At 43.5% G+C, this 25868-nt stretch overlaps 2 protein-coding genes across 3 annotated transcripts; both read right to left on the bottom strand.

The window, feature by feature from the left end:
- Positions 1 to 1125: 1125 nt before the first annotated feature.
- june (JunE proto-oncogene, AP-1 transcription factor subunit) lies at positions 1126 to 11280 on the bottom strand. Of its 2 annotated transcripts, none has more exons than XM_080509571.1 (2): positions 11249 to 11280; positions 1126 to 5862 (listed from the first exon to the last, which is right to left on the bottom strand). In XM_080509571.1, the coding sequence occupies exon 2, from the start codon at positions 5735 to 5737 to the stop codon at positions 4685 to 4687; it is 1053 nt and encodes a 350-aa protein (XP_080365697.1). In that variant the 5' UTR covers positions 5738 to 5862; positions 11249 to 11280; the 3' UTR covers positions 1126 to 4684. The 2 variants fall into 2 exon arrangements, with proteins under 2 accessions (XP_080365697.1, XP_080365698.1); XM_080509572.1 differs by lacking the exon at positions 11249 to 11280 and having other exon boundaries at positions 1126 to 5730; positions 5817 to 5842.
- Positions 11281 to 13284: 2004 nt separating this feature from the next.
- Positions 13285 to 22935, bottom strand: LOC308140479 (leukemia inhibitory factor receptor-like; the record flags this gene model as incomplete). The annotated part of the gene is made up of 17 exons (XM_080510294.1): positions 13285 to 13782; positions 14609 to 14672; positions 14778 to 14871; positions 14961 to 15089; positions 15735 to 15896; positions 16111 to 16212; positions 16291 to 16470; positions 17800 to 18016; positions 18616 to 18677; positions 18757 to 18910; positions 18995 to 19140; positions 19222 to 19335; positions 19997 to 20134; positions 20216 to 20485; positions 20556 to 20709; positions 20793 to 20894; positions 22924 to 22935. The coding sequence occupies 17 exons, from the start codon at positions 22933 to 22935 to the stop codon at positions 13387 to 13389; spliced, it is 2496 nt and encodes an 831-aa protein (XP_080366420.1). The 3' UTR covers positions 13285 to 13386.
- Positions 22936 to 25868: the final 2933 nt, after the last annotated feature.

The raw sequence follows: 25868 nt of genomic DNA, 5'->3' as shown, positions 1-25868 counted from the left end.
CCGGCGGGGTTCCACAGGGTTCCACAGGGTTCCACTTTAGCCTCACCACTTGTTCTCAAAGGCCCTCGTCCAGATGTGAGGAGCTATTTTGAAAGGATAAGAACATTTCTCAGAGAGAAATAACAGGTTCTCACTATTATTTAAATAATAAATAAATGAATATATGTTCAGGATATTAATCCAGAGGTACTTTGAAATTTAGTGTTTCAGTGTTAAGAACAATTAAGGGCTACTTCAAGGCTTATTAAAATTTTTTAAGATCTTTTACAAATGTAATTGAAGAAATTATAAACTTAATAAAATACACATGTCATGGCAACTCAATTACACAAAAATAATTCAAAACGTTTTTAAGGACACATTCTACTGTTAGAAAACTCCTACAAAGTCGCTTTGGCATTATATGGGACCTGGTCTGTCCTCTCCATCACTTGCTTCACTTTTTAGTGAACGTGTGCTCCTACAGGCCAACCAGAGGTTTTCCCATCATGTCATCATGCAGGGAAACGAGCGCTCCCTCTGGCCGTGGATACTCTCTTTGACCCTCCATGGAGAAAAATTGAACCCTAATCCAGTTACCCAATATGGCGACACAGATCTTCTCTGTGACAGACTGAGTCTGGAGCACGTATGGACACAGACACAGAGACAGCCTGTTGTCAGTAGAGCTCACTAGATGGACTTTTAGACTCCATGAAGTTCAGGACCAAGGCCTGGATTTGGGGAAATACAATACCTCTGACAATGATGTGGAATTGTTGAAAAAAATGTACAATATAAACCTTTAAATGGAACCATAATCTCACTGTAACTAACAAATATTCCGTCAGCTCATTTGTTTCTTTCTTGATTTAATTATGTTTTTTTTAACATATATTTGTATTTATATATATTTTTATCTATTTAAGAGCACAACCTGGACAAATGCTCTTTCAATGAGGGGGCGGGGCCAAAGGACAATAAGAAGTTAGAAGGATTAACATGGTCATGAAACAGTAAACCTGTGTCAGTTGTTTTTCGTTTTTCTATTACTTCCAAAAGATTGGAAAAAGGTGAGAAAAGAAGAGACAGGAAGTGTGTGAGGAAGTCAAAAAGAACAGAACTGACCCCAGTTTGAGTGTCACTACTGGTATATTTACAGAAACACGAGAACACAGCAGAACTCAAAACAGACCCTCATCATAAATAAGACACAGAGTAAACAAACACTCAAATCCATAAAGTTTGAACATCAACTTTTCTACATTTGTACAAAAATAGACTCAGGAAATGCTTTATAAGCCTCATTCAGGTTCAAAAAAATAAATATTTGTTTCGACACAATACGTACGAGAAGTTTCTTCTTCAGCACAAACTAACTTTTCCTTTAGATCGTCATTTTTATTGTGAGCTTCATATGAGTGTTTCAGTTGTACAACACACTAAAACCACAAGAACCTTAGGAAACAGAAATAAGCACGCTGAATTATTAACTGGAGGATCAATGGAAATGATCCTCTTCTCTTCAGAAAATGATAAAAATGTGAACAGAAACAGGGCGTGACGGTTGACAAGGCTCATATAGAACACGGGCGTCAAACACACTGCTGGACAGACACAAGGGGCCGCCACACTGTCTGATCTGACCTGCAGGATGACTTTATAAAAGAGGCAAAATCCCAACTAAAATATTGATGAAGGTAGGTACTTTTGTTAATTGGTGTTCTGTGGGTTTTGGTGCTTCTATAATAAAGTCAAGATACTGAGAGCTGACAGATATTAGTGAAGCGTCATCAGCATAAAGACGCACTGTGAGAACATTTGTACATTTACATCAGGAGGCCTCCATGAAATGCCACCATGATGGAATTGCGCTTCATAAATTGTTTAGGTGTTGTAAAAAAACACACTCAACTCGATGTAAACTACTGATACTTTATACGTCTTTGCACTAGAACAAAGGGAACAAGTGGGCGTAACCGTTTATGGCTCCTGAGATGAGTTTGACGCCCCGCCATGAATCCGTGTTTCGAAGAAAGGAGATCTACAACATGGGAGATGTTCAAAACAACACATTTGACACATCTTGTGGAAATGATCAAATGTAACAGACTCATGATCTATCACCATCTGGGAGGTTTGGGTAGTTTTGCGATAAAAATGTTGTTTTCCTGGACCATCTTTGTCTGTTGTGATCATCCTGTTCCTTTTATACCCAGCGATGTTACCGAACTGGTTCCAAAACACTTTTCTATCGATTTCTAACCTGCTCTGACATATTCATCTAAAAGCTGTGGTTGATCTCCATCTACATCTAAAGTCATGTCAATGTTTTTTGTAATATAAAATGAGTTGCATATGCATGTGTTTGTGTTATTTTAATGTCGGAGGTTTTATCCACCATCATTTCGCATATATTGTGATTATTATCTGATACAAACTCAAACATAAAGATACAGAAACTGAAAAGTTCTCATTCGTATTTAAAGTTGTAATAAGCTGCAGCAGAATTCCTTCTTCATGTCTTGGTTCTCTGAGTGGAGCTCCATCAGGACCACGAAACAGCCAGAAGTTCATCGACGGCAATTCTCAGATTGGCACCTAAACATAAAACCTACGAACACTGCTCCCGATGTTTGTACCTCCCTACAGACCTGCACCTCCTCTATGACGAGCGCCAAACTTCATGACCTGTTTTACACGTACATCTGATCGGCACGTTGGGAACTTCTTCCAGTTTTTCTTCTTCTTCTATGTATATACAGTAAAAAACTGGAACAAGTTTAATAAATACTCTGAGGAGGCAGTTCTGGATTTCCCTTTCTGCCTTTTAGAAGCATGAAATCAATGCAACAAAGGTTTCGCAAGGTTGAAAGAGTCAAAGTCGCCATCCAGGTTATCAAACACAAACTTTCAGGATTTCATTGAATTTTCCTTGTTTTTTTTTAAATTGGGACACTTTCTGGCTTAAAAGGAGTCGTCATCTGTATTCTCACATATCCAAGCTCTTTAAATCAATTCTTAAAATTTATTAGGAAAATAATAAAATCAAACATCTCTTTTTCACACTGTAACTTCCTCTCATGCAAGATTTTGACTGCTATGAATTTTAGGCGCATGTTGGTTGGAACTGCAGGAATTGTATATCATGGCGATAGTATAGCGATAGCCTTAGCAGTCCTTTGCTTACATGGAAAATAAAATAAAAAATAAAAAATTATTGTGGAGCCCTTCACAAACATCCACACCGCAGAGCAACACACCCCGGAGATGTAAAATGAAATACAGGGTCATTTGTAAATCACACCAGGTTCAACGTTTATACCAGTCCCTTTAGCAGCTAGCAGCTAGCAGCTAGCGGCTAGCGGCTAACCTCTAAATCTAACAGAGGTGGGTTTATGATATTAGCCTCCTGTGTTGACGACCGCACAGGAGCGCAATTAAAATGACCAGTTTTGGGGTGCGCCCCCTAGTGGGTGATTGTGGTTTGAACAAAGAGCCCAAACAAAAAAAAACTGTCAAAATCATTTTGTGGCAAGTTTCAACTGAGGTCCAACACCAATTTACATATTCTAACAAGGAAGCGTGATTTCCAGTTGATGACTCCTTTAATGGACTTTGAACAATCACAGCACACTATTTACCTGTATGAACAAAATAATGAACAAATAACAACAGTATCAATACATCGTCTGCACAACAATGCTTGTAACGAGGATATAAAATTATTTAAAATTAGCCTTGTTTAAAAAAAACATTTTCTCTTCATCAAACTTGAATCATATTTCATGTATTTTTAATAAAACAGTCAGTCCGACAATGAAAGAATAAAATAAATCCTTCAAAAAGCTTCAGATTGTGTCCCACTTCTAAAAGCTACCACAGAGAGATTCAAACCTCAAAAATAATAAAAAATCAGATACTAACGTGTCTTTTCTATTAAACGAGCTGAAATCAGAGCTTTAAAAGTTAGTGTCGGTGACAGCCCTGAACCAAGAGTAGAGTCACAACAATGTGAACATTAAACACTGAAACAAATCTCAAATACTGTTGCAGAAGGTGTTGTTAGCAAAGTAAAATCACGCAAAGAGAAACTTCAATCAAAGTAAAGTTAAGATTTGATGAAATCAGGAATCTGATCACTGTTGAGACCTCTCCAATGAAGCACTCACTGGATTTGTAAGAAAAAGTCAAATCATCTCCTTCAAAATTCTAAATCGTCTCAATTCTGATGAGAAAACAACAGTAACAGTCGTCACTTTCATACCTGGTCATAAATAATTGCTCTTATGTTTTCTACAAGTTCAATTCTGATGATCACGGATTTAGAAATTAAGAAAAAAAAAAGAGAGGTTTAAAATCCTCTCCACTGTTTGTGCAACAGCAACTAGCAACTCAAAGAGGAAGAAGTAAAACGTCTTTAGTCCCAGAAACTTGTAGAAAGATTTGTTCTCTGTTCAGTGAACGTGTTGGGGATACCGGAACAATTGTGTTTCTGGAGTTACCGTGAGATCTGGAGCGGTCCAAACAGAAACACACTCCTGTAGGGATCCCTCGCTGCTCTGGCCCCGGCGCTCCGGTAAGCCCCGCCTCCTCCGGGCGGTGATGATTGACAGGGACTGTTTGAACGTCCACTGGTCGGATCCAGGAGTTCGTCAGCCCCTCGGCTTACTGCGTCACCTCAGTTCTCTTCGTGTCCCTTGACTCAGCAGCTGGAGTCCTCGCTGCCTCTTCCTCCTCTTCCTCCCGCTCCTCCTCCTCCAGACTTGTTGGCGCCTGCGGAGTTGACGGTAATCTGGCAGCCATTGGTGACGTGACTCATGACCTTCTGTTTGAGCTGAGCGACCTGCTCCCGCAGCATGGCGGCGGTGGACGCCAGGTCTGAGTTCTGGCTCTTGAGGACCTTCACCTTCTCCTCCAGCCTGGAGATGCGCTCCAGCTTCCTTTTGCGGCACTTCGACGCAGCAATCCGGTTGCGGAGCTTCTTGCGCTCTGCCTTGATCCTCTCTTGAGTCTCCAGGTCAATTGGGGACAAGGATGGAGGAGAGGTGGGGTCGCCGGGCGGGTGGGGGACGTCGGGGACGGTTTGAGGTGCGTCCAGGCTTCGAGGGTGAGAATGAGGGGCTCCACCGCCCCCGTGGCCCGACCCTCCGCCGTAAGCCATGTGCCCTCCGGGGTAGGGCATCTGACCCGGGTTGTAACTGTTGAGGTTGGTGTAGACGGGCATGTCTCCGCCGGACATCAAGCTCCTCTGGTAGGACGCCTGCAGGGAGACACTGGAGGACGAAGGCGGGGACATGGGCCCCCCACCCACCAGCTGGTTCTGTTTGTGAAGGTCTGCCAGAGCTTTAACGAAGCCGTCGGCGAACCCCTCCTGCTCGTTGGTGGCCTGGCCGCGGTAGATGAAGGGGTTGGTGGGGTTGGGTACCGGGCTTGTGGTGACCAGGCCCTGGTTGGACTGGATGATCAAGTGTTCCAGATCAGGAGACGCCAGCTTCAGCAGGTTCATGTCCGCAGACGCCGAGGACGCGGCGGCAGACACCATCAGGGAGCCGTTGACTCCCAGCCCCAGGTTGGGGTTCCCTCCCCTCCCCCCTGTCACGCCACCGGAGAAGTGATGGCCGCTTGCCATCGCCATGGCCTTCTTACTCATCAGCATCTTGTTCCCCGGGTAGCGCTCGTACTCAGCGATCTGGCTGAAGCCGGAAACGGCCGGCGAGTCGTCGTGGTAGAATGGAGTCTCCATCTTTCCTGTCATTGACGAAGAGCAACCTCAGAGAAAATCTTCATAATCAGATTAACCTGAATATCAGAGTGGATTAAAATGTTCCACTGACGTTGACACCCGAGGGATGAAGAGAAGAAGAAGAAGAAGAGGAACCCCTGCAGGAAAAGAAACATGTCTGTCAGAAGAAAAACACTGATGAAGTGGTGAAAGCACCAAAGATCCAACAGTTAAAAAAAGCCTGATAAGTCGTCTCTGGAGTTGACCTGCTGGTACTTAAGGCCGGAACACACTACGGGAAAATCGGCCCGATTTTAGTCCTGATCTCCCGATCATCAGGAGCACAGGCCAGATTGTCGGTGTCTGATTTTCCTGTGGTGTGGGGAGTGTAAAGGGGGATTTTGTCGGGTCTGATCTACTTGGAAGGTGTTGGAAGGAGAGATTGGAGAAAATGACCCTGTAGTGTGTTCTGCTCAGAGAGGAGCCGAGCAGCTCGGTGTGTGACGTCATGAGCACCGCTATGAAAACCAACCAGGCTGAAAGCAACACTGCCACTGTGATCAACTCACTTTCACTCTATTATTCCTCACTGCTCTTCTTTGACTTCATATAGAGCAGATGTGCGCTCCATAAATTCATGTTTCTGCAGTTCTGTCAGACGTGACTATTATTATTAACCTCATTACAACAGATAAACCCTCATGGAGATAAACAGACTTGGAACAAGTCCAGAACAAGAACAAAAACATCCTCCAAAAGCCCAGAAACATTCTTCTAATCCAGGAGTCTCCAACTCCGGTCCTCGAGGGCCCCTGTACTCCAGGTTTTACTCCCCCCCCTGCTTCAGCAGACCTGAATCTAGTGATGATATCATCACCAAGGTTGGGAAAAAGCCCAATAACGAATTCAACTGCTCTAACCAGGGCTGCCGTTCTGGTTAAACTCTGTGTGCCTGGAAATGTGCAAATGAGTGTATATAAAGGAACCATGGAGCAACAAACCAGTTTACATCAGTTGATTGTTGTACAAATAGTCAATAATAACACTCTACTAAACAGATGTGGCGGCGGATATTGATTTTTTGCGGGTGCTATGGGGAGCTCAATGTTTCAGTGATGGTTCTGGAGAATTCAGGGATGTCGAGTTTATTTTCTAACAGGAAATAATCATCACTCACCATGAGACGTCACAATAAAACGCCTCAGTTGTTGTGGTTTAGAGAGAAGGTATCAGTAATTTTGCCACTTTTTTTTGGGGGGGGGGGGTGTTTGCAAAAAGTGCTCCATGTTTCATCACTATTAGGACGTTACGCAGTCACCAGGAAAAATGTGCTGGTAATAACAGGAAGTTGTAAGTTCAAAGGTTTATACATGGGCTGCAGCGATTGGCTGAATCACATCACACTGCTTTTTAGTTAAAAAAAAAAAAAAAAAACATAAATCCATGTTTTACTGGTGTATTTATTCATTAACCAGGCAACAAATTGTAATCATCACACATATAAAAAAAAAAAAGAATTTAAATAAACTACTTAAAAAAAATAAATTAAAAAAAATCACATTTCTCTGGGGTGCTATGGGGGTGGTTTGGCTATCCTAGGGGGCGCTGCAGCCCACCCAAGCCCCCCCCCCCCAGGTGCTCGCAGTGTTTGAAGGAGCAGCTGAAATCAGCCCCGTTTCCACCGCACAAAAAGTGTAGGGATGGAGTGGTATGGTCCGGTACGGTTCGGGTTTCCACCCCAAGAATTGCTGATTTTACAGGAACAACCACCCCAAAGGTTGGCGCTTCGCTCTATTGGAACCAACACACAAGTTTCTTTTGCAGTTCTGTAGCTGCAAAAAAAAACCCTCTTCTCTCACCGACTCCCTTCAAAGTTCCTGCAGGTCCTCCAGCAACGTGTTTTAAAACTGTAGAATTCATTCTAAGCCATTCAGGTTTTTATTTTTGTAGCTCATCTCAGGAAAAGACTTGTAAAGTCCCTGCAGATCTTGCGGTCATGCAGCCATCACGTTTTTGAAACTCTTCAGACCAAGGCAGTGGGTTTGATGACAGCGTTAGCCCCGCCCACTGAGTCTGACGGTGAGTTTGACATATAAGATTAATTCTTGAACCAGTGTAACACCGGACTAGTGAAATCATTATATATGATTTTACATCAAATGAATAGCTTTTTTTCTAATTAATTAATGACATATTTATAGCAGCATGTCAGAAAAGTTGTGTTTTCCCACCTGTTTCCACTGAGTATTTTCAAAAACTTCCATCTTCAAATAGTTGCCCAAGCACCGTTGTCGGGTAATAAACTGATTCCGAAAACACAAAAGTTCTCAATTTTCATTGGAAAATGTTGTGGCGTAAACAACAAAAGTGAGGTGGGACCTTCTGCATTCAGGTTTTTCGACACTCCCTGACTTGTGGGTCTGCAGACCAGCGTCGACTGACACGTTATCCTTCATACCGCAGTTCAGGCTTCACGTCAGAACGACGCTGCATAATGTAACATCACCCTCTCAAGAGCATTCCCACTTTGAAAAATGTTCAATTTGAAACGTGAGGTGACACTTTGTCACCAGCACAAGGTGTAAAACCAACCTCAGTATTGTCATCTCTAACTGACAAACTAGAAAACGTGCATCTTTCTCTCTCTTCCCTCAAGTATTGTTGACGTTTGTGCCGCCGGCTGCTTGGTGAGTCGTCCTCATGCCGAAAACGACACTTGTTGCATAAGTGACATCAGTCCATGAGACGCAGGAAGATTATAATGGGATTATTATTGTTATTATTATTATAATAACTCCAAATGCTGCTATAAACCAGAAGCTGAACACTTTCACACATGATTTTTGACTAAGGATTTATGTTAGAAGTGTTCGTTCCCCTAAACACAAATCCTAGAAAATGTACAAAGATAAATATAATGAACATGGAGAGAGTTAATGGATATTTAGAAATAGTTCATTCTTAAAACTCAAAGAGATAAAATCCGCTCAAAACAAACTTATTTTAACAGTTCAGTGACATTTGGAGGTTGTTGGGTGTATATACTTACAGTATATACCTGAAACACTCATGGTAATTATAAATACACATAAAAGGTGACCATAAACCAGAGCTTCACAAAACTAAGGATACTTTCACTTTAGGTTGTATTTTTTTCTTCATTTGGCCTCATTATTAAATGAATTAATCCCCAAACAAGTGTTGATGGGCAACATGTTGAAAGGCACCAGTCATGATGTCACTGACGGTGTGAGGTGGTGGTTTGAAGTTACGATGCTCCAACTGAAGCCCTTTAAAAGCAGGGTCTCCATTTGTTGAGGAGGCAGAGAACTTTATATAATAGGCAGTTAACTTCATATTACTTATTTAACTCTCGTTATCCGTTTCATTCTGTGTGGAGCCGCGTCAAAGAATTTCCCCCCCGAGGGATTAATATAAAGTAACTCTGAATCCTGTTCAGCCTGCAGGCTGGTCACTCACTTTGTTTAAAATAACAACTGTTTGATGCATTTTGCTCTTTGTGGGTAAAAAAATAAAGCCACCAAAAAAGTACAAAGAGAGTTCTGACCTTTTTGTCCAATTTCTGGAATTGAAGTCAGAATTGAAAACAGAAGAAACCTGATGTGGAGCAGATTATTTTCCATTTGAGGTTAAATGTCCATGAAACACTACAAACTAATCCAGGGGTCTACAACCTGTGGCCCCAGGGCCACTGTGACAAATTTTTTTGTTTGACTGAAATGTAACTTTAGAAGCAGAGTTCTCTATTAACAGAGGAAATCTCCCGCCGGCAGCTTGAATTACTGTTAAATATTCATATTTAGGTGACCTTCTGCCAAGCTCACATATTGGGATGCAGTTCAGTCGTCGGCGTCCCGCTGGGCTGATAAATGAGCTCACTGGAAGTTCTGGGAGAAAACCTGCTGAAAAATATCACAAGTTCATTGATTTTTTTTTTCTTTTTTTTTTCTAGTCCAAACCAGCAAATACAATCTCATTCAATTCTGCTTGTCTGGAGGAATTTCATGTTTATCAGAGAGGTTTTCATTGAGTATAGATTTAGTGTTGAGGTTACAGATGGAAGTGACAATGACACTGAGCGCCGGTCCTAATGTTTTGGTCCGTACACTGTAGAGTTTAATGAAGCAACCACCAAAAAAAAAGAAGAAGAAAGAAAATACAGGTATAAAACAAATGATGATAATCGCCTGGCCCAGAAAACAGTTCCTCTATATATAGACCTTAGTTTCTCTTAGAATTTCTGTGTAGAATTTCCCCTTTTTCTTCTTCCTTTGAATGTGCAGAAGGATGAGAAATGCTCTGTGTAACAGTGTTTCTCGATTTACTGTCTGGCTCTGCAGTAAATAAACTAGACACGACAGTCACTCCCACTGAAAATCGGACTTTTTTCCTTTGAACTGGCACAGGTACGCCGGAGGAAATGAGCAGGACATGACAGAGTGAGGATATAGACGTATATATAACAGCTTCTGAAGTCTAAAAAAGTACTGAACCGGACTGGAACACGGGTGTTTTTAGCTGCCAGACGCATCACAGAGGAGGGAAGCGCAGAACTCATGTCGGAGCAGAGCATCAATTTTTGTTTTACTGCCAGAATCACTGAAGAATAGGGAGTGAGACATTAGCACTGGAATAATGAACGGAAAGTTGTTTTGGCTCCTCAGGTCTCCCAATTCACGCTGTTAAAAAAAAGATATTGAGGGGTTGACTAAAGGTGGATTTACTGCACCAAAGCAAAGCTGTAGGAATCCTTTGATTTGTGAAACTCCAATCAAAAAGAACCCAGAAACCCTAAACAAATGTTGCATCCATCCATCCACCCATCCATCCACCCATCCATCCACCCATCCATCCATCCATCCATCCATCCATCCATCCAGAGGTCAGGGCACCTGCATGCGCCCTCTGGTGGTACACAGCAGGTACTGACAGCTACGCACCGCGACGACTTCCAACAATTATTCCTGATTAAAGTTATTCATATCTATCGATGCCCCAAACTGCTTCGATTAAAAAAAAAAAATATTTAATTGCTTTAAAAATTCCACTCTATATAATCTGTGGTAGTTTCCACATTGAAGAAGCAGTGGACGTTTCATTCCGGTGAAAAGAGAAACGCATTGAAACAGGTGAGAGATTATATTGTCAGTAGTTATGGGAGAAATCAGCTCAGCGCTCCAGTTACAATACTGAGTAATAATGTAATCCAGTAAGACGTAGCCCTACATCCAGGACTAGTTCACCGCAGACTCTTGTTCGGTGTCAGGGAATTCCATTTCTGTGTTAATAATACTAATAATACGAATAATAATAAAAAAAATACTCTTCTCTATGACCGTGTGAAGTTCCGGAGCATCCGAGGAAAAGAGCCACAGTCTCGGATGAAACGAGACAGAGACTCACCGACATTCATCAACCATCAGTGATCAACGAGACATCCGGAGGGAACCGACACTGATCCACAGACACTGACCGGAGACAAACACCGACAATAAACCAGATTAGGTGACAGAGAATACTCACAGAGAGGCGAGGGATGCTGAGGGAGGAAGATCTGAAACAGACTGAGTCAGAGAGAGAGAGAGAGAGAGAGAGAGAGAGAGAGAGAGAGAGAGAGAGAGAGAGAGAGCGAGAGAGAGAGAGAGAGAGAGAGAGGTAGAGAGAGAGGGGTAGAGAGAGCGAGTTGCTTGTGTTATTGATATTGTTATTATTGTGTATAGTCAAGTATTTGTTACTCTCTGCTGAAAGTCATCACTCCATGTAATTTAGTACCAGGATCTCCTGGATCATAGTAGCCCGGGTCTCTGTTTGTGGTTGTGTGTCATGGGGGCTCAGACCTCAGGTAACTTGGAACCACAGTGGGACTTTACAGCAGGTGTGACTGTGACTTTTACACTTTTCCCTTTCTCTTCCTGTCACGTCATGCTTCCCATCCTCCTTCTTGGTTTCAGAGCAGTTACTTAATTATAATTCTATGTAGTGTGTAATTGTACAATGTGTCATTCTTACGCTATCACAATTATATGAAAGTCAGTATTTTTGTACTTTTATGTGTTGAGAGAGAGGTGGGGGGGGGGGGGGGGGGGGTAGAGCGAGAGGTTGGTGACATGTAATAATGAAACAAGGAGATTGAGTCCTCCAGCAGTCTAAACCTACAGCAGCTTCACCAGAAAAAGGCCCAGGGTAACTAAACCTGCGCTTAACTCGGCTTTATTCCATAGAAACCCTCAACCTCACCTTAAAAGTAGAAACTGTGTCAACCTCCTTAAATGAAACATCCACGTTCAGCTCTACTCATTTCAGAAACGGGTCTTTTACGTCATAGGTTCACGATCGTTCTGAAGTGGACTCCTTCTTGTCTCAATGTCGTGACTCAAACAGTCCAACCAATCCAATTTGTCTCCAGGATAATTAGTGAAGCAAGGTTTTAATTAAAAGAAGCAAGTCGCCTGAGGGAAGCTCTGGGTGGTGACCAGCGTGAAGCCGGCCTCCCTCCGCCTCAATCCACTGGAATGTAAGGATACAGACTCACACATCTGAAAGTCATCAGCCAACGTGACGTGATCCCAGCAAACAGTGGTGATGACATCACACTGAGAGGACAGAGGGGATCACAGCCCAGAGAATCAAGGCCAGGACTCATGTTTACAGTGACTTCAAACCTCAGACATAAAAGGGACACAAAGAGTCAAAGATTGAAGCCACACTTGAATCGGTCTTTATTAACAGAAATTCAACTTTCATGAAGGTAAATACCAGCAAGGCTCTTTTAAAAACGGTCTTGTAATTGTAAACAATATGTTTATTTCACCAGGAGCCGGGGGGGGGGGGACGCGTGGGACAGCGCCAGTCTTCCCATAAACAATGAAGTGATGGCTCCCTCTACTGGTCACTATACTCATTGCAAACTTCACTATGCATTAAAAAAAAAAAAATCAAGTTCATCTGAGTGCATATTAGCTGTGTATATCATCTGCATAACAATGGAGGTTAATGGAGTGTATAATGTGAAACGTTTAGGTCTTAATACAGAACCCTGTGGAGCTCCATGTTTTACCTCAGTCTGGACTGAGGGGTTATCGTGAACATGAACGAAGTGGAACCTGTCTGATAAATATGATTGGAACCAGTTTAGTGCCGTACCTTTAAGCCCGGTGATGTTCCAGCCTCTGTAATAGGATGTTGTGATCAATAGTATCAAAAGCAGCACTGAGATCTAACAGGACCAGAACAGAGACCAGTCCTTTGTCTGAAGCCACGAGGAGATCATTATGTTTTGACATGTCCTCAAGTCACTTTCCCCAAAAAGGAAAAAGACACATTTTAAGCTTAGATTTCATGAACTGAGGTCAGTTAATGAAGGACCCATGTTTCTATGTTTTTGCCAGACGGAGACAAGGTTAAATACCTGTTCCACCTCGGCACATAAATGACTAACGTTTAACACACAGCCACAGACGGAATACTTTATTAACACAGACTTCCAGTCCATCACACTGACACACCCAGGGTCAACAATTAACCTCACACACAATGTTTTTGGACTGTTAGTGGTAACCCATGCAAAAAAAAATAAAAAGTCTTACACCGATGAAAAGTAATGTTGCGTTTGATGAATTCTCGTCACACAAGTCTGTGTACTTGAAGGGCTGAGCCGTACGTCAAAGCTCTCTGCTCCACTGGGAGGAGGACGGCAGAGAGACGTAGGCCGAGACGAGGGACATGCGGCTGTGCGGGAGCTCCTCATTCCTGCTCTGCGGCCGGTAGCCCTCGGGACTTCCTGTCTCCGTCTGACCCTCGGGACCCCAGCCGGGCTCAGCGTCCGTCTGCAGCGCCAGGTTGTAGGACGGGTTGGAGATGTCCCGCGAGGTGACGGTGGAGGGTACGCCAGGGGGCCGGAGGGCGTCGTCGCTGGAGAGAGTTGGCGTCAAAGCCTTCTGGAGGTCCTCCGAGGTCACGCCGTCGCTCTGTGGCTCCCCGGGATTGTAAAGCAGCTCAGGGACATCCAGGATATCTGCCTCGGTGTGGAGACACTTATCCGTCACCAAATACTGACTCTGGAAGACAACCAGTCACAAACAGTCAGAGGGAGGACCGTTCCTCAGTGCCGTGGTCGGGAGATATCGTCATATTACTGTCGTCAGCTCAATCTGAGCTCACGTGACAAAAACTGAACAAAGTTCAGGGAGAAAAAGTTGTACTTTATCTGTAAATTGACTTTGACACATCACATGAAGCAGTAAGAAGAGAATCTGGACGTTTGTAGTTATTGACGAAATGTAAAGATACTGAGAAGCAGCAGCTACTGACTGGCTGAATTATCTTTCATCCTGTCATTTTTACTTTGAAACGTCTCTAATTAAAGAGTCGATTCTTTCAAGTTTGTTTTTATTTTTTTGTCGTCCTTGTTCTCTCTGTACAGAAGGTTTTCTTCTCTTTCTTCATTATGTTTTATGTGTTTTTCGTCAGGATGGGTTTTTGATGTTTTGGCTTTTTGGTGTTATATCCTCGTTTCTGTATCAGAGGTTAAATTTAAGGTGGTTCTTGTAGCGAGATCTTCTTTTCTTCCAGTTTCTCCAATCAGGCATAGCTTAAATATAGTTGTTTTGTTGTTACTTCATGATATCCTTTAAAAAAAAAAAAAGGTTCCTAATGAGCTCAGTAATCTTTGTTCAGTGCTGCTCATCTATCATATATGCTATTGATCCAGGCTAACGCTAATGCTAATGTGGCTGCTCCTCTGGTGGAGAGGAGTTCAGTGAAATAGTGACAGACCAGCAGACAGTGATGACGCCCAGAGTGGAGGAGAGAAGAGAAACTGCGGTCCACCGCTCGTTTTACCCGAAGGGAACAAACCGGAACTAAAGGCCGCGAGGAACTCACCGGTGCCGCGAACTTCTCAGTGAACACCGGCTTCGGGATCGGGGGATACACCTTCTGTTTGATGCTGGCGGGGCGAGAACGCACAAAATGCACCCGTCACCCGGTGATCGTACTGTACGCCGACCGTGTGTGTGTGTGTGTGTGTGTGTGTGTGTGGTGGAGTTCTCACCATGCCCACTGCCTGTAGCAGATCACCGTGGTGACGGACAGGAGGACGAACACCGCCCCGAAGGTGACGAAGACTGACCACAGCACGTCATCAGCTGGAGGGAGCGGACACACACCGGGGGGGGGGGGGTGAAACAAGCTGAGCATCACAAACACACACTCTGACAGGAGGAAGCCACCTTACGCTGTGAGTTCAGGGTGGCTGTGATGGATGCGTTGCCACATTCTCCCAGGGCGGTGACCGCGGTCACGGTGAAGGTGTACGACGCTTTTCTCAGGTTTTTGACCGTCAGACTGGTGGCGTGAGGATCGTCTGAAGACGGAGAGGGTGAAGGAACAGACGGCGTCACAAGCTGTACAGACTAGACGCCCCGCAGGGTGCGTAGAGAAATAAAACCTCAATGATTGATTGACGGGTGCAGGTCTTTATGGATCGGGAGGAAATAAAACTACAATTCTCCTCTCACCGAGTTTCACTTTCCTTGCCATTCGCTCAGATTTGAGGTGTGACTTTTTTTTGCAGTGGGTAAAAGTTTACTTACCACACAGAGTGCCCAGCAGACACTGCTGCTTTTGACACCTTTTGCTGAGTTGATCTCAAAGTAATGTCTGCAAAGTACCGTGGTGGAAGCTTCATCGCTGGTGGCGAGAATATTGTATCTGAAGAAGGAACCTGCTATAGTCTGGTCTCACCTGCTATAGTCTGGTCTCACCTGCTATAGTCTCACCTGCTATAGTCTGGTCTCACCTGTTATAGTCTGGTCTCACCTGCTATAGTCTGGTCTCACCTGTTATAGTCTGGTCTCACCTGTTATAGTCTGGTCTCACCTGCTATAGTCTGGTCTCACCTGCTATAGTCTCACCTGTTATAGTCTGGTCTCACCTGTTATAGTCTGGTCTCACCTGCTATAGTCTCACCTGTTATAGTCTGGTCTCACCTGCTATAGTCTGGTCTCACCTGTGCTCACAGTGTGAGGAGAGCTTTTGTGGTCCTGGTAGTACAGATTGTAGCCCTGGATGGAGGCAGTGAGCTCTCTCAGAGGTAAGGGGTCCCAGGAAATCTCCACATCTGAGCCTTGCTCTTGAAATTTCAGCGATTTGAACAAATCATCTTCTATTACTGGAAAACACAGAGATATTCGATTTGATTTGATTCGATTCTGAAGTGCCAAAATACAACACAGTCTTCCCTTGGTGCTTTTCACAGAGAGAAACCCAACAAATTCCATGAGCAAGCATAAGCAACCGTGGAAAGTCCCCCGGGCAGGAAGAAACCTGCAGAACCACGATCCAAGTTTTCCCACATGAAACACAATCGTTTCAGAGAATCTCACTTGTCTCTCTGACGTAACCCTCGTTCCTCTGCAGCAGCTCAGGAGCTCCGTCAGTGCAGCCATACACCGACAATAAATACCTCCACCCGTCTCTGAAGCTTCCTGTGGGACAACACAGAAAATGTGAGGCTCTGTTCAAACCGTCTTACCGTCTTTAATGAGGGAAAGCCGAGGGCTTGCCTGAGACGATGCTGACACTGGTCTGGTCGGGAGGAACTCTGAGCCAGTCTACAGTGCCAGCGCCAGAGGCAGCGCTCCAGTCCACCGTGTAGCCACAGCTGGCTGCAGGAGAGGCAGGCCAGGACAGGCTGAAGCCCCCGCCGCTGCCAGAGACCCAGGAAGTGTTCACTGCAGCTCTGCCTGTCAACAAGCACCACCAGCACCTCAGGGAATCACTCATTTTTACATGTTCGTTTACACTGACCTCCTGTAACTCTGGAACTCTTCACTAAAATACTTGGAAAATTGAAATGCGATGTTATTTCAATGGTCATATGTCTTTTTTTAAAGCTCAAAATAACAATTTAATGAACCATATATGAAGAAATTGTAAAGCTAACCATCATTGTACGTATTACACAATTTACAAGTTAACCATGGGTCTAAATTCCTCACTGTAGATCTATGAGAGGCTATAAAGTCTCATCATGGGGTGTATTATTTCCAACACGCCTCCACTGTGTCCTTCCGCACTTGTTTCATGGGTGCTGTGACTAAATATGGACTCACATGTTTATCAAATCTGATCACGTTTTCAATAAAATAAAATTATAAAATCATTAATCTGGCGCAGAAGTGTCCTCATAATTTATTATTTACACTAATTCTAAAAAAACAGACATAAGTAGCACTAATATCATTGTCATCTGTCGTTAACCCGTTAATTGGTTCAGAAAAAAAGAAGAAATTAGAAAGTTATGAAACATATTGATACTTATTTGTACTAATTTAGATTACAACATTAACATGTGCAGTATCACACAAATTAGAGAAGCATCGATACTGATTCCAGTATCACATATTGAGTCCAATACTGTACTTGTACATGATGTCATTAAATGAGTACTCATATTGGTACTCAGTATCAGCAAGTAGCTAAAGGTTAGTACTGATACTAGTACTTAAAAAAAAAAAAGTGGTATTGGTGCATCCCTAATCCAGATCATTTAAATCACATGTTCTTTTTAAAATACTGCAATATTCAAAATAACGTATCTCTCCACTGATACGTTTGTGATGCATTTTTTTTCTATTAACAGTCGTCATGCTAAAAGTTCAGTGAAGAAAACATGGAATGAGCGATATTTATTGTATTAACAGAATTTATCACTTCTTTCATAATAATGCTTATTATGATTCCAATGTTCCACGTTTTTTTTTGTCAAGTACTTCGAATCCTTTCAATAAAGATATAAATCAGATATAAAGAAAGAAAAAAGAAGTTAAACTGCAAAGGGATTTCCTCATAAAGACTATTTTACCAGTTAATGCAAACGTTTAAAAAAAAAAAAAAGACATTTTAGAGTTTAAACAATGTAAAGAGTTCAAGTATTTGAATGCTGATAAACTGATCTTCGATCAGATTGAGGCATTAACATTGAGGAAACCACTGCATGTCAAGACGAGCCCCTGTTGTTTCAGCCCCATTTGGCAGAACTACACCAGTTCAAGGTATGTGAGGCGTCCCACCTGGACTGATACTGGGGACGATGACGGTCGAAGGAGGAGAGCTTCCATGTTTGTTTCTGGCGGTGACTGTCACGATGTGCTCCTCGCCGGGGCTCAGGCTCAGTGTGACGTTCTCAGTGCCGTTGGACACTTTGACCTGCTGGTCTTTCTCTCCACTTCTAGTCCAGGTCACTTCGTAGTCAATAATGTCTCCGTGGCTCTGGTGGGCCAGCAGCTTCTGCACAGAAAACATCAGTACTTCAGTACTCAGACACATGCTGCTGACAAAGTATGGAAATGGTTTTGTTTGATGGCAAAATAGTAGCAGTCTGTTCATCTTCTCACCAAAAGTTTAACTCAGTTCCCGCTGAACCAAACCACATAAGAAACAAAACTTTATGAAGAATTGATTTGCTTTGAACTGGAACTAAAACTGTAACTTTGCAGCTTCTTGATGTTTTGTTTGAAACTCAGTAGCGACATGACCATTCCTGTTTATGTCATAATCTCAGAGTGACACCATCCAGAGCTAAAAATGAACCCAGAATCCCCGACCTGTCAATGAATTCATTGTTTTTCAGTAGAAGATAATTCAAATAAAGTCCATCTGTCTACAAGTTGAACCATTTGTAGAGTTCCATTCTATTTTCTTCCAGTAAACATCTGAGATTATTCTCGCTTGATCTGAGGTTTGAATGTGTACGTGTGTGAATATCTGTCTCTCTGGGATGTTCTTTATTAGATGTACTATAATGACTGTACTTTAATTAATGTAGTGTAATGAATGTGCTTTAATAACCATTATAACCATGACCAACATGAAGGTTAGTGACTCACTTTCCAAATCACAAGTGTCTGGTTTTCCTTCATCTGCATCCACACATCAAGAGCCTCTGGAACTGTAGTATGAACAGAACAACACCCTCTGTAAAGCTCTCATATGCATAAAACACCTGTCTGTTCCTGCGTAACACTTACCGTCGCCCAGAGTTTGAAAGATCAAGCTTTTGCTCCAGTCCCCCCACCTCCAGAAGTGCCGTGCAGTCGCACATCGTACCGTCACACTGTACGTCCAGTGAGGGATCAGGTCACTTAAAAGTACAACCTTAAGGCCTATTCCGGAGCTTTCAACCTTGGAAAACAATACAGAAGAAAAATAAAGTGAGTTTTATTCATAGAGGAACTGGAGCGTCTCGTCCTTCCCTCATCCACTCACCATGGTGTTTGTTTCAGAATGATGAATGTGTGTCTGGCAGGTTATATTAAGGTCGTGGTACTGAGCCACAGTCCACGTCCACGTCAAGCTGATGCTTCTGGAGTTGACAGTTGAAGCTGTCAGTGCGTCCGGCGCAAACATGTGAACTGAAGGACAGAGCACAACCCTCAGCTGTACGTGAACGTTTCAGCAGACAAAGCTCTGGCTGGGTTGATATGACGAAGTACCTCTTTTGGTCAGGTCGGCACGGTCACGGAGCTCAACCGATCCAAGCTTGTTCTGTGCTTTCAAGGTCCAGTTCCTCTCTTCAGCTCCAAACTGTATCGCTTGTGAGCATCTTCCTGTTGATGCAGGTCGACAAGGCCTGAGAAAGAAAAAACAGAACATTTAAGAGGCATCAGCCATGAAAACATAAATAGTGAACAGTCAGGCCCACGGTTAACTAGAAATGATCTAGTCCAGGGGTCTCCAACTCTGTCCTGTATCTTTTAGTCTCTCTCTGCCTCAGCACACCTGAATCTAATGACGATGTCATCACCAAGGTTCTGAAAAAGCCCAATAATGAGCCCCTCATTGCAATCAGGGGTGTGGAACTAGGAGAGAACTAAACCCTGCAGGACAGGGGCCCTCGACGACCCAGGTTGGAGACCCTTGATCTAGTCCATGTACAACGTTCAGAAACACAGATGAAAGTATCCCGACCCGTAATGGTGACGACGCATCAGGTAGAGACAAAAACAAACAGCCCTTCAAAATGGGATTTTTTTCGCACCTTCAAAAAAGATTGTATGCACAGTGCGTACAGGATTCCGGCCGGCGGCGCCACTGTTTAGAAGTAAAGAAGATGGATCCATCTACTCTCACCCACTCATTACTTCATTGCCTTGAATTTTATTTCACCGGATGCATCCAACTGACAGGTGTTTGTCTGTGTTGCTCACTCCTTGAGTCATGAGTACACCCTGGACACGTTCCCAGTCGTACACCGTTGCGGTTATGCACTGCAGTTATACCTCCCGAGCAGCTGATAGTGCGTTTGGCTCTTGAGAGAAAGGTGTGTTGGTCTTCCGACTGTCCAGCTACACTCCACTGACTTCAGATCCCGTGTTTCACACTGGAGATCCCGATCATCAGGTGGGTCTAAATCAGGCCAAGAACAAGCCCTGTCAGCACTTGGTATTGATATGAAGTCACTGAAGCCCAGAGCTGGGTCGTACTTACAGCCAATAAATGTACACGCTCCGTAGGAAGTGACATTTGTTTTGCACTTGACGTCGACGCAGACCTCTGAGGGCTGCTCGAGGAGCAGCGTCAGGCTGTACGTCCGCTCGCTGATCCTCGAAGCGTTCATCTCAGCCCCTTTGTAGCCGCTCAGATACATGCGGTCGAAACGTTGACCCTCCGGCACCACGCAACAAAATGTGGCCCTGCTGCCAGCCTCGAACACTCTGTCTCGAGGGAAGACTCGTTTTATCCTCAGCTTCTGGGTTCCTGCGGAGGAACAACATTTATGAGTTTCCCGTCACACGCCGAGTTGAGTGGACTGGAGCTGGATGGACACCTGGAACAATCTGCTCCTGCTTCCACGGGCCGGTCTGGTTGTTGAAGCGGGAACGAAGCCTTACTGAATGAGACGCACAGTTGAAAGACAAATGAGACGTCCAGTTCCAGGAGTGAGGCTGTCCCATTATGTCCGGGGTCACTGAGACTTTGTCCTGAAACCAAAGAGATGCGGTCAGAACCAGCTGGGTCGCAGACACACGTCGATTGTCCGTCACCCACTGTGAACACCTCTTACATAATGCACTGTCCGGTCGGCCACCAGGACCTCCAGCTCATAGACCAACACATCTTGTGATGAAGAACACGAGATCGCATCGTCCCACGTGAGCAGCAGCGTCTGATCAGAACCGGAAAGACTCACATTGTGAGGGTCACACTGTGAAACTCCTGGACAGAAAGACCACAGGACATTAGCTTCAGCAGCAGCGAGCAAACATTTCCTAATCCTTTGTGTACAAATTTATTACAAAAGTGTAGTTTTCTTTGTTTGTCATGTATTGAACTGAACTCAGAACAGTTCATTGTTTTGTTGTGTGTGCATGAATCTCTAGAAGCTGCCTTGTGGGCGTCTCCAACACATTAACAAATAATAAACCAAGTAATATCTGACTAATGAACATCTAATAGACCAGAGCAGGATGCGTCTATTCCGGCTCACAAAGTGATGCTTCCAGAGAAACTGAAGGATAAAATCCTGATTTAATCGCTGAACATTAAACATCTAAACATTCTTCTATGCTTCTTTTAAACAGTCAGTTAATTTCAATCATTTAATGCCACAGATACTTGAGTATTATTGCATCATTTCATGAAAAAAGAGAAAAAAAAATATTCTAGTTATAATAAAACCTGATAAGTGACGTGGAGGTGAACTCTGGATCAACACAGTGAGCTCCTCAACAACCTCCTGAACAACAACCAGCTCCTCAACAACCTCCTCAACAACCTCCTCAACAACTTCCTTAACCACCTCCTTAACAACCTCCTGAACAACCTCCTCAACAACCTCCTCAACAACTTCCTTAACAACCTCCTCAACAACCTCCTCAACAACTTCCTTAACAACCTCCTCAACAACCTCCTCAACAACTTCCTTAACAACCTCCTCAACAACTTCCTTAACCACCTCCTGAACAACCTTCTCAACAACTTCCTTAACCACCTCCTTAACAACCTCCTCAACAACTTCCTTAACCACCTCCTTAACAACCTTCTCAACAACCACCTCCTTAACAACCTCCTGAACAACCTCCTGAACAACCTCCTCAACAACTTCCTTAACCACCTCCTTAACAACCTTCTCAACAACCACCTCCTTAACAACCTTCTCAGCAACCACCTCCTGAACAACCTCCTGAACAACCTCCTGAACAACCTCCTGAACAACCTTCTCAACAACTTCCTTAACCACCTCCTTAACAACCTCCTCAACAACTTCCTTAACAACCTCCTCAACAACTTCCTTAACAACCTCCTCAACAACTTCCTTAACCACCTCCTGAACAACCTTCTCAACAACTTCCTTAACCACCTCCTTAACAACCTCCTCAACAACTTCCTTAACCACCTCCTTAACAACCTTCTCAACAACCACCTCCTTAACAACCTCCTGAACAACCTCCTGAACAACCTCCTCAACAACTTCCTTAACCACCTCCTTAACAACCTTCTCAACAACCACCTCCTTAACAACCTTCTCAGCAACCACCTCCTGAACAACCTCCTGAACAACCTCCTGAACAACCTCCTGAACAACCTCCTGAACAACCTTCTCAACAACTTCCTTAACCACCTCCTTAACAACCTCCTCAACAACTTCCTTAACAACCTCCTCAACAACTTCCTTAACAACCTCCTCAACAACTTCCTTAACCACCTCCTGAACAACCTTCTCAACAACTTCCTTAACCACCTCCTTAACAACCTCCTCAACAACTTCCTTAACCACCTCCTTAACAACCTTCTCAACAACCACCTCCTTAACAACCTCCTGAACAACCTTCTCAACAACTTCCTTAACAACTTCCTTAACCACCTCCTTAACAACCTTCTCAACAACCACCTCCTTAACAACCTTCTCAGCAACCACCTCCTGAACAACCTCCTGAACAACCTCCTGAACAACCTCCTGAACAACCTTCTCAACAACTTCCTTAACCACCTCCTTAACAACCTCCTGAACAACCTCCTTAACAACCTCCTGAACAACCTCCTTAACAACCTCCTTAACAACCTCCTGAACAACCTCCTGAACAACCTTCTCAACAACTTCCTCAACCACCTCCTGAACAACCTCCTCAACAACAAGTGGCCAGTATCTTTTGTACATGCTTTCAGACATGTACAGATCTACTTGTATCCCTCACTGTGTCTCTCATGGCTGGTCGGTAGAACCGTCAGTCAGCCCCAGAGCAGCTGTGTCTACATACGTAGTTCACACCACCCAGTATGGAGGGAATGAATAAAGCAATGTAAAGCTTCTTTGAGTGTCAAGAAAAGTGTTATATGAAACTGATGGATTATTGTTATGTTGACTTTAATATGATGAATGACTGAAACTAAAGACAAGCTTTCAGTTCATTTGAGTACTGCAAACTCAAAATAAACACATTACTACAATCTAAATTCTTTCATTTTCTTTGAGTAAATTAACTAAAAATAAGTTAGCATAATCTAATTTCTTCAGTTTATTTTAAGTACTGCAAACTCACAAGAAGTAATTTAAGTTAACATTAATTAGTTGTTGTAAGGCAATGAGTTTGCATATTTCTTTAAATTAAAGTCAACATGTAATTTTTTATAGCATGCTCCCAGATGTGTGGTTAAAGTCCTAAATGTATGACATTGGTTAAATACAGAGATGTTATGTTTTTATAGGGGATGATGAAAGTTTCAAAACAATCTTTGTTTGTTTTGTCACTGGATATTCTTTTCACACGGAGGTTTGTTCTGAGAATAATGAATTCATTAAGCTTATTTGAGTAAACTTTCAGTGCCATTTAATTATCTGAAGACCAAATTGAGTGGTCTTGTATTTGGAAATCAAAATCAACTTAAAAATAACAATTACACAACTACAACTACACACACACACACACCCACACAGACACACACAGGAAGCAGATGAGAAGTGTTGAAATGACTGATGGGAAATGAGTAGCAGTATTTCATGGATGAGGAGTGAGATAAGGGTCAGTGTATTATTTAAGATTATCAGCCAGAATAAGCGAAATGTTTCTATATATATATATATATATATATATATATATATATATATATATATATATATATATATATATATATTAATTAATTGAATTAACACACCAGGTCTATTAAAAATCAGCACGGAGCAACAATAAAGAAACCACACGTGTGACTGTTACCAACATTACCAAGTGTGTATAATTGCATAGAATGTAGAACTGCTGCTAACAGTAACTTCATGACAACCAGACGCCAGCGCCCCCTTCTGTCTGCACATCATGAGTCACATCAAATAACTCGAGTGCAGCGGCGTCTCTGGTTCATTTCTCCTCCTACAGCTGCGAGGAAGCAGGAGGCGCTCAGGCTCAGGGAGAACATGGAGACTCCACCCAGGGAGCATCAGACTGGGGTTCTGACACACACACACACACACACACACACACACACACACACGGTACTCACCGTGCCCTTGTTCTTGTGGAGAGCCCTCGCAGGTCAGCGTGAGCAGTAATAACGTGATAATCCTCCGTGGATTCATCCTGACACTCAGTGAGCGGTGAGACCTGAGGTGGTGAACATGAACTCAGTCATCCTGCAGCAGATTATTTCTCAAGCCTTCCCACAAGCTGGAGACAGGAGGTGTGACTGTGAGGAGGAGGAAGAGGAGGAGGAGGAGGAGGAGGAGGATCACACTGGAGTGTGTAACCGACTGCCCGCAACTCTCACTCCCTCCCCGTGGCTTCAATCTCCACGGGTCCATTTAGCTGGAGTCCATGCTGTTGTGAAATCCACGTTCTACCGAGAGGCAGGAAATGAAGCGGCCGCATTCTCGTAACTGTGAGTCAGATGAGCCGGATCAGACCTGCTCAGCCGTCAGACGCTCCAAATGGCCTTACAGAGAAAACACGCTTCAAAGCACCGTGGAGAGAAAAACATCCACAGGACGAGTTCACAGTATTTTCTCCAGAAACACATGGACGACCAGGACCTCTGGGAAAGGCCCCACTCCAGTAGCGCTGGCTTCATTAGGATAACAACCGAGCTGGTCAACACTGACCACAATGGTAAATAATTAATGCTATGGTGTGGTATGGTGTGGTGTGGTAAGGTATGGATCTTTATTTTGAACAGAAAAATATATATAAAAAGAAAGAAAAGAAACATTTGGATGATTAAAACAAATAAACAATAAACAAGAGAAACAACAAATTCCACTTAATCTACAGTTGCATGAAGGAACAGGAGTAGGAAGGGGGTGGGGGGGTGGGGTGGGGTTCAAAGAGAGAGATGAAAGAGCAGGCACATGAATAATCAAAGGAGCAACAACAAATACAGAAGTACTTGCTTTTGACAGTTGAACAAATGGTGTCAGAAAACAAGCAACAACTGGACAGGATTAGAAGTTCCCTGGAAATGGAGGAGGAGGAGGAGGAGGGAAGGGAAGAGGAGAAAGATCAATAGGAGGAGGAGGAGCAGGAAGAGGGGAAAGAAAAGGCAAGGCTCATTTATTTATAAAGCACCATTCAGACACCAGGCAGTGAACAGTGCTTTACCAAGAATTAGTAGAAAATGGATTAAAGCTTTCCAAAGAAATATTGAAGAAATGTGTAACCGCAGGGAGAGGAGGAAGAGCAAAAGGTCCTGGGAGACTTCTTGGCTGAGAAAGTGTTTTGTGGTTGAAGTGAAAGGGAAGAGGAAGAGGTCAGCGTGGCGGTGTCGGGTGGATCATGTCCAGACGGGGAAGTGAAAGGAGGAGCAGAATGAGGCCGCGTGGAGAAACGGGAAGTGTTGCCTCTCCTACACTGGAGCTCATGAAAACCTTTGGGCACGTCCGGAATGTCCCTCCTCTCTCCTTTCCTATGGACTCTCACTGAACCCTGGAAGTGTTTCCTGTAGCGGCCATGATAACAAATGTCTGGATTCTCAATAAGCAAAGGAAAGGAGGCTTGTTGCTTTCTTTAGAGCCTCCTTTATCCTAGGATAGCACTGATGCTTCCTTTCACAAAGGGGGCGAGCTCATGTTGCCCCACAATTCCTTGCGGTGACAACATTTAAAGTAGGGGGTCTCCAACCTCGGTCCTGGAGGGCCCCTGTCCTGCAGGGTTTA

Source organism: Blennius ocellaris (genome assembly GCF_963422515.1).
Source record: "Blennius ocellaris genome assembly, chromosome: 15".
NCBI lineage: Eukaryota > Metazoa > Chordata > Actinopteri > Blenniiformes > Blenniidae > Blennius > Blennius ocellaris.
The sequence above is the reverse complement of the archived record's forward strand: the minus strand, read 5'-3'. Positions and strand labels throughout refer to the sequence as shown.